The 9,340-nt window shown below is 37.3% G+C and overlaps 1 protein-coding gene across 1 annotated transcript; it reads left to right on the top strand.

The window, feature by feature from the left end:
* The first annotated feature begins 297 nt into the window (after positions 1-297).
* Positions 298-8,400, top strand: yy1a (YY1 transcription factor a). Its single transcript, XM_063007527.1, has 5 exons — positions 298-869; positions 5,085-5,247; positions 6,697-6,757; positions 6,890-7,048; positions 7,593-8,400. Exons 1-5 carry the CDS (start codon positions 368-370, stop codon positions 7,773-7,775), a joined length of 1,068 nt encoding a protein of 355 aa, XP_062863597.1. The 5' UTR covers positions 298-367; the 3' UTR covers positions 7,776-8,400.
* Positions 8,401-9,340: the final 940 nt, after the last annotated feature.

Genomic DNA, 9,340 nt, shown 5'->3' with positions numbered 1-9,340 from the left:
CATCCATCCATCCATCCATCCATCCAATCAGGCGAAACCGTTTGTGTTTAATTCACACAACGCCTACCTGTTTGTACCTGATTGGTTTTTTATATTCTGAGTACACCGTTTGGTGTTCCTATGTTAGCACAAAGAAACTTGACAAAATTTTGTCAACTATCATTTTTCACACGCCACAGTAAATTATATTCATTAACATGCATTATTGGGTGGTTAATTGCATATGCTGTATTTAGCTTCATCTGGCAACCCTGGCTGGTTGTGTTGTGGTGGGGAGGGGGCAGTGGGAGGTGACGGAGAGACGAAGTGGAAGTGTTTAAGCGCTTCGACGGCTAGCTGGCTCCGTTTGGACGAAAAACAATCCGAAATGGCGTCTGGAGAGACATTATATATAGAAACGGACGGCTCGGAGATGCCAACGGAGATTGTGGAGCTGCATGAAATCGAAGTGGAGACTATTGAAACCACCGTGGTCGGAGGAGACGATGATGAACATCAGCCGATGATCGCGTTGCAGCCGCTGGTGTCTGATGATCCGAACATCCATCACCAGGAGGTGATTTTGGTCCAGACTCGGGAAGAGGTTGTGGGTTGTGATGATTCAGAACTGCACACGAGTGACGGTTATGAGGATCAGATCCTCATTCCGGTGCCGGTTCCAGGCGCGGAGGAAGAGTATATGGAGCAGACTCTGGTGGCTGTGTCCGGCGGAGGGAAGAACACGGCGCGCCTGAAGAAAGGCAGCGGCAAAAAAATGGTTAAAAAGGCATTTTTAGGCGCTGCAGAGGGGAGCGGACGGAAATGGGAGCAGAAGCAAGTCCAAATAAAGACGTTAGAAGGAGAGTTTTCAGTTACTATGTGGGCATCGGGTGAGTTTGTTGTTTTGAAAGTTGGCTAGTTGTATTGTTCTCGGTTTGTAAAGAGGCCTCGTGTGGGCCTGATCTTCACCAGGAGTGCTGGTTAGAGTGGGTGCCGTTAGAGGTGATTTTCAGCCCTAAATAAACACTTTTGCACATAGTACCCGGTTGAAATGTTTTTGTTTTGATGGGAAGCCATGTTTTAAGGGTTGATGGGCGCCGCCATATTCGTCCAGACCATTATGGCCGCCCGAAAATGGCGTTTCTGAGCCGGGGAAAGATGGCGGCGGGAGCGTAGAGAAGCTCCCTGCTGCTGGTTGTATAAAGAAGGCCTCGGTGGCGCACTTTAGCCTAGTGGGTTTCCTGTACTGTGTTTTTCCCACCTGCATTCGGGTAAATCCCGCCTCTCGAACGGCGATTGGCTGGTTGTTGAGATATACAGGTTGTCATTAAACAGTGCAAGATGTTCATCAGCCAATCATTGTAGAGAAGGCGGGAGTTGTCGGATTACGGGTGGGATAATACAATCAGTAAAGCTTAGTCCAGTAAAGGAAAGAAACTAAAATGAGGCGATTAATCAGATAATTGAAATATTTATATATCTCTTGCTATTTCCAGCGGCCTATTCAGGCACCGGGCTATTTAATCGATTATAGTATATAAGTTGTTATTTTCCACCTGTCATATCTGTAGGATATGCCTGTCTACCGCAGAGAGTCACCTTTCCTAGTGTACTGATTAAATATAGGCTTCTCTGCTTTTATACATTAAAGTTGAGCAATCCTGGAATTGGAATAAAGTTCTACTTTTAAAATGATTTTTGAGGTGGTGTAAACACTTATTTAGGATTATTTAGCTAAGCTAACGGTATCTTCACAATAACTCCATCCACACAAATTCCCTTGATATTTCCCTCAGTTAACCGTATAGCAACGTTTGTACTTTGCTAAAAATACCATGTGAGCATTACTTAATATACTGCAATAAACTTATTCTTGTATCCAATGTGTCAATTTAAGCCCCCTTCTGTCTTAACGGCCTATACATTTATTATTTCATATATTTAAAACATATTCAGTGTTAAGTGAGCCTGCCTGTATTCCCAGAAACCATTTCAAATATGTTCGGCTGTGTTTTAAATGAACATGTTCCCTTTTTTACTCACTTACCTGCTGTACAGTGAAAACTGTAATGACATTTTGGCATCTGTCAAACACATGCATATATTTTAGTTAGAATGATCTATTGCACGTGGCAACATATGGTCATTCTGATGCAGTAAAAATATTTATTAGGTTTTAACTTTTGACAGAATGCACTTAACCTGACGGATTCAGTCTGTCACATCAGCAAAGTCAAACTAAAGGACTAGTATTTTTTTAGGGCTGTCACATGATTAAATTTTTTTCTTGTGATTAATCGCGATTGAAGAATAACAAAATTTGAACAGTTGTGTACGGAGCCCCTAATTAAGTCATATCCACCACTTAATAAGGCGTGGGAACGAGATAATTAAGTCGTGGCCACCACTTAATAAGGCGTGGGAACGAGATAGTTACGTCGTGGCCACCACTTAGTAAGGTGTGGTAACAAGATCCTTTTATTTTCACAGCTTACACAAATTATACAGAATCGGATATATGCTGTAGGGGAATTCATGTACATGGCCATAGATGACCACACCATATTCAACTGTTTCAACCTTTTCCATCTCATTCCCACTCCTTACTAAGTCGTGGCCACGACCTAATAAACTCGTTCCCACGCCTTATTAAGTTTTTTTTTTTTAGGGGATGTCACCTTAGGGGCTCTGTAGTTGTGCACATTTTTATTGCAAGAAAATGTTTACCCATAAAAATTTTTACAAAATGAATACATCTAAATTATCTTTAGAAAGAGTCTATATAGAGTTGTTAACAGTTACCCATCTTTAAGCCAATTATTTAAAATAACAAGTCTGTTTACATTATCTGGCAAAAGTGAGGTGTTCATAACCCTGCCACTGAAAACAGGCGCTCACAGGGTACTACATCACTGAATCATTTTGCAACAAGTACAATGTCATGTCGACCCACATTGTTAACTATGTTAGTGTTTACAGTCCATTGTGATCCATTTAACACCAGTGTTTGTAATGTTCCCACCATGTGTACAGTCCATTGACTTTCCATCTAAATTCCTCCCAAATAAAGTTGCCTGAGCTCATTTTGCCTGTAATGCATATCCGTGCGCGCAGACGCCTAACGAAACCAAAGATGATGCTGAAGCGTCAAAAGACTTCGAGTGATGATTTCTCACGCTTTTTGAAAACAAAAAGTATTATTTAAAACACGCTACATTTCACATTATGTGGCTGCAGCAGCTCGAGTAATTTGTAACTCATGACCGCAAACTGGAAAAAGACCTGTGTTAACGCTATAAAGTATAATCTATAAAATAAAGTAAAGCAGTGTAAAGTACCACAGAGACGTATGTTTAAAGTGGCACAAACGTAGCCCAATAAAACATAGTTTGAATAAAAATTTTAATTAACGACAGCCCTAGTATTTTTATTTCCATTTTCAGATTACATTTACAGATTCATTAACATATTTTTAAATCTTACTGCTTTATGTTTTCAGTTCTAAAATGCAAAATACAGGGAAGCCGGTAGCTGTAAAAGTGTTATGCTGCACTAAATACAAAACTATTTATAATACTGTGTTTAAATTGTTTCTTTCCCACAAATGTCAATCTAAATTCAGTCTAATTGGCTGTGTAGACACAGGTACATTAGTGTTGCATCCAGAGTGTTAATAAACCTCAGTCACTGAAAGGTTAAGTGCATATTTTTGCATTATGAAATGCATTATTATAAGACGGAAGATTTATTTCTCTTAATTGTGGTTGGAATTTAAATTTAATTTAACTAATAACGTTTTACATTAATTTTAAAGTTACAGTGGATAAAAATGTCAATCACAAAAAATAAAAGTCTGAAAGTGTGGTCAATTAAAACAGTTTAGGAGTCTTTTTTTAAATGCTCTTTAAACATATCAAAGTGCAGTGGCTAGAATTTAGTCATCACAAGGTGAACTACAAATAAGATCAATCAAATTATGTCTCGATCCCACAACGCTGGCTTTTTAACACTGAACTCTGTCATGTCTAAATTTGATAAATGCAGAGCTCTTGAGGGCAAGTCTACATCATAAAGATAAGTGTAAGCACAAGATAAGTCCAGCTTGTAACAGTTTTTCTGGCATGTAACACATTTTAAATATCTAATAGTTTATGTTAATTGTCATCATCAGAACAACAACAAAAACAGACCAGTGCACCTTTAAGGACTGATGTCCTTAACAGATGGCACCTTGTCAAACCCAAAATGCTAAAATGAATTGGGAATACGTGTGGTGAATAACATCTGGATAGACAAGTGTATTGTTAGTTTTACTGGTATTTGAGTAGACTGTCTTAACATGGATTGCTAGAATTATAGTGAAATATTTTAGCCAAGCATACAGCTTTAATCAGGGTGCATAAGAGTGTCTTTAAATAAAACAATAACAGAATGCTAAATACCCATTATAAAGATAAATCAATAGAATTTTAAGCTTTAGCAGTTGTAAACATGTGGAAAGATTGGACAGGGAAGGGTTTAGATTAGTTTGAGGAGCTTTAATTAATCTGATAGTTTATATGGACATTTGAAAATATACTTTAAATATACTTTCTTATATACTTTATCATCATAAAATGTGGTACTTAATTATATTTGGGTCTAAAACATTAACGTTGATAGGTGTTAATGGATTGTAAGTTTCATTTAAGGGAAAATGATAATGCCCAATTGTTTTACAAGCTTAGAGGTTATTTGTTGTTTTTTATGTCATTACTGGTATATGAACTGTGTTGTTGGAAGGGTTATTAACTGTATTTGAGTAGAATTTAAAGACAGGCACTACACCCAGGTCCATTAAGTTACATTGCAGGTACAGCTGGTATATTTCTAGTAAATTTGCAAATTAAGCTCTAATAAAGCTCAGATAGTAATTTGTAGTATAGTATAACATTTGTAGTACTTTTCCATCTGTTCTTTCTTTCACTTCAGCTTTATGAAAATAGACTCATCACCTGGTCTCTGGTTCACTTCAGACTTTGGACTTGCAGTGATTGTCAGTTTACGTTGATTATTTATCCACTCACTCGTTCTCCTTTTAATGGTGTCTTTTGCTTTTGTTGCAGATGATAAGAAAGATATTGATCATGAGACAGTGGTAGAAGAGCAGATAATTGGGGAGAACTCTCCTCCTGACTACTCTGAGTACATGACAGGCAAGAAACTCCCGCCTGGTGGAATCCCTGGCATCGACCTATCAGACCCCAAGCAGCTGGCAGAGTTTGCTAGGTGATCATCTATTTTCAGTCTGGTTCATTATGTGAAATCCCTTGATTTTTAAAATACAGGTGAAATGAAATGACATGTAGCAATTATCCGAAACGTCTGGGGCTGTCGCGGTAACCGCAATTTTGAATTACTGCGCTATAGACCAGCCAACCGCAGGGCCAAGCAACCGTCACAACCGCGATGTTCAAGTTTTTTATTTTATTTTATTTTTTATTTTTATTTTTTATGGTCCATCTTGTTTTTACACTTACATTCGAGCGTAATAAATGTTAAATAAATTCATAATGAAAATGAGCTAAGTGTCATTTTCCCACCACCTGTTCGCATCCGTTGCTGCTGAGTGTCAGGCTTTGTGTTTTAAGATGGAAACAATGGCAACAGTAATTATAGGCAAGTTTATTAATTATCAAATTAAGTTCACACTCAATAAAATACTTGTAATTTAGACTATATTCAAACAGCTTTGGCGTACTAAAACACTTAATGACTGTTAATATGGCATTGCAGCCTGCAAATATTCTCTTGCTGGCTTGCTGAAATGATTTAAATGTATTTTTTCGTTGAATAAAAATTTATTGAAACGAATAATAACTTATATATTGTATTATATATTGTTATGTTAATTATACCCACTAAATAGATGGTTAATAGTGGTGTGACAACCAGGCTAGATTTCCTCTGCTCTCTAAAGTCGCATGCAAGTACAGTACATGTGTATTTGTGCATCGAGCACACCATCAGAGAGTTTTAGTGCCATCGGGAACATCGCTACCCCAATCAGATCCTCTCTGAAACCACATCAGGTGAACATGTTGGTTTTCTAGCGCACAACAAGGACATGATAACGCAGGTTTAATGTCTTACAGACTTTATTCTTTATTCTAAACGAAAGGTTTTGTTTTATTTATTTTATTTAATCATATTTTGATTAGATGTGCATTTAAAATATTTAGCCTAAACAGTTTGCTTTTTTGTTGTTGTTTCAAAGTGTATATCTAGCCTAGGCTAGAAGCTAAATTTAAACCTTTTTTTAATAGAGAAAAGCAGTGCATTCTTATTGCGCATCCTTGCTCTTCTTTGTTCTGTATTTAACAATAAACACGCATTTGATTTGTCTTAAAGCTGTCTCATCTTTGTTATTAAAAAGCAATAATATACCGAATTATAGCCTAACAATAAAGCTTGTTTATATAGCTCTAAAATCCAGATAAATTAAGTAGTTTTCAAAAACAAAAAAAATGGCAGTAATACCGCATACCGCAGTGTTGAGCCACGCTAAATACCGAAAGGGGAAATTCTTTAACCGTGACAGCCCTAGCAACATCCAGTTAGTTAAACATTTTAAACAGTAATAGCTGAAAGTCGAGTGGTCTGTTGCATTTGTACATGTTACTTAAACATATAATACACAAGTGTGTTGAATTTACATCATATGTTTTTATGCAACAGAATGAAACCACGAAAAATTAAAGAAGACGACTTGCCAAGAACGATAGCATGTCCTCATAAAGTAAGTATTACATATTCAAGAATGGCGGTCAAGTAGAGCTGTCACAGTAGTACAAAAACTATCATTGTTCAGCATGTAAAATGCTGTGCTTAACTGTTGATGTTAATTGTTGATGTCTGTTCTAATGTTTAGGGTTGCACAAAAATGTTCAGAGACAACTCTGCGATGAGGAAGCACTTGCACACTCACGGACCCCGTGTTCACGTGTGTGCTGAGTGTGGGAAAGCATTTGTTGAAAGCTCTAAACTCAAACGACACCAGTTGGTTCATACCGGTGAAAAACCGTTCCAGGTGAGTCTTTAGGTTAATTATTTATTAGGATTTTAACGTCATGTTTTACACCCTTTGGTTACATTCATAACAGAAATGGTAGTTACTCGTTACACAAGATCTAACAGTTCAAGTTTAATGTCAAACACAGTCATGGACAATTTAGTATCTCCAATTAACCTGACTGCGTGTCTTTGGACTGTGGGAGGAAACCGGAGCTCCCGGAGGAAACCCACACAGACACAGGGAGAGCATGCAAACTCCACACAGAAACGACTCAGACCCCACTCCACCTGGGAATAGAACCCAGGACCTTCTTGCTGTGAGGCGACAATGCTACCCACAGAGCCACCATGCCGCCTTTTAAGTTAATTAATTCACATATTAATGTGACTCTGTCATTGATTATGTTCTACTTCTAATGCCCACAAGTCTGATTATTGACGGTTAATAAGCTGATTACTTAAATTTGCCAATCAGTCATCAGCGCGTTGTGTGAATGCAGCAGATTCTTGTATTTCTCCTCAAATCAAATTCATTGTGTTGTCTTTTTTCCCTTCTGTAGTGCACATTTGAGGGCTGCGGAAAACGATTCTCACTGGACTTCAACCTGCGCACACACGTGCGTATTCACACTGGAGACAGACCTTACGTGTGCCCGTTCGACGGCTGCAACAAGAAATTTGCTCAGTCCACCAACCTGAAATCTCACATTTTGACACACGCTAAAGCAAAGAACAACCAGTGAGTGGACAATCTTGGAGCAACGTTTCTAAAAGGACCCTGGACAGCAGCATCCAATGCTTTAAAACACCCTTTGTGTGTTGTTTGTAGATTTTTTTTTGTAAGAGAAATTATCCACTGCTGTTTTATCAAAATAAGTATTTGATGAACTGACTACCCACTAGCCCTTTCGGACAGTGATGAACTGACTACCCACTAGCCCTTCGGACAGTTCATATGGTACCCACCAGACTGAAAGTTCTTAATTTCCAGAAAGTGTCTTCTTTTAAGGACGTGCATTTCTGGATCTTAAACCACACACATTTCCCCCCTAAAGAGTCCGAACTGTGTATGTTACGAGCCCACAAAAAAGAACTGCTTTTTAGTTGTCTTTTAAGTGTGCATATTGTACACTTTTTAGACATTAGCGTTTGACTTGAAATGTTTATTTGCCCTTAAGATTTGATATGTGTAAATTAAATTCTCTTCTTTAAAAAGAAGGAGATGCTATTAAAACTTTTCCCCCCCACTTGTGAGGTATCCTTCACAGGTATCTCATTTTGTATAACTTATGTACAAATATTTTGGAAATTATGTAGATAGTAGAAATGTTAGATTTGTGTTTAACCAATTAAAACAATTTTATTCAATTTAAAGTTGCACCCGTGCGTGCAAAGACATTAATTGCACATGCCGTTTGTCTTACAATTTTACCACCCGAGTATAATTTTCCATTATCGTTTACTGGGAGCACATACTATTTACTAAAATGTAAAACATTTTATACAATAAATTGTATGTGCTTTTACACAACTTTTGTATATAACTATATTGTATATACGTTTCTGCTGTATATAGATGAAGTGGCAGTTTTAAGAAATTTAGTTGCATTTTATAAGCTACACCTACTGCTGCAGGTAGGCAAATACTGTCTGTAGCTCTGTCAAATTACTAGCTTGTACAGCCTGTCCAAATCTATAAATCTAAACTGACCAGTATTATTCAAATAGTGGATTAATCTAGGAAAAATACTGATACAGTAGTGACACCCTTTTACACCAGATATTAAACAGCAGTTCACTGGGTCTGATGCGTAACTCAAAACAGATGTAATCGGACACAGCAAGTATGTAGCTACCATATTGGTTTATGTGAGCAAAAGAAGATAGAATTACTACAGTAAGAAATTTTGAAAACATTTAACAGCTTAGCAAAACCAGGAGAAAGCACCAAACAATACTAAACAATACTGAACATGTAGTTCATGTAGTTGGAACTTACTTATGTAGTACATGTTGATAAAGCTTTCTAATATTAATAATTGTACATATTTTTTTGCTATGAATTTATTATTTCTATATTTAAACTCCGGTTTGGTCTGGGGGGCATAGTACAAACAGATTTTGCTTCCTGCAGTGTCTTTTAGACAGTATCTTAGAAAACCACATTTCATTTTCATAAGGCATAGGAAATTTTCAAAATAATTTTTTTAACAGCTTGCTTCTTAAAGTTAAAAATAAGCTAAAATGTTCAGCACTCAGGTGATGCAGTGGTCTAATGCACTAGCACACCACTGCGAAGTGTTCGAAC

This window comes from Trichomycterus rosablanca, chromosome 13 (assembly GCF_030014385.1).
Source record: "Trichomycterus rosablanca isolate fTriRos1 chromosome 13, fTriRos1.hap1, whole genome shotgun sequence".
Classification (NCBI taxonomy): domain Eukaryota; kingdom Metazoa; phylum Chordata; class Actinopteri; order Siluriformes; family Trichomycteridae; genus Trichomycterus; species Trichomycterus rosablanca.
Note: the sequence above shows the minus strand (reverse complement) of the source record. Positions and strands in the feature narration are given on the sequence as shown.

Coding starts and splice junctions, on each gene's coding strand:
- yy1a (XM_063007527.1), top strand. CDS start 368: ATGGCGTCTGGAGAGACATTATATATAGAAACGGACGGCTCGGAGATG. Junction 870..5,084: donor AGTTACTATGTGGGCATCGG/GTGAGTTTGTTG, acceptor CTTTTGTTGCAG/ATGATAAGAAAGATATTGAT. Junction 7,049..7,592: donor CCGGTGAAAAACCGTTCCAG/GTGAGTCTTTAG, acceptor TCCCTTCTGTAG/TGCACATTTGAGGGCTGCGG.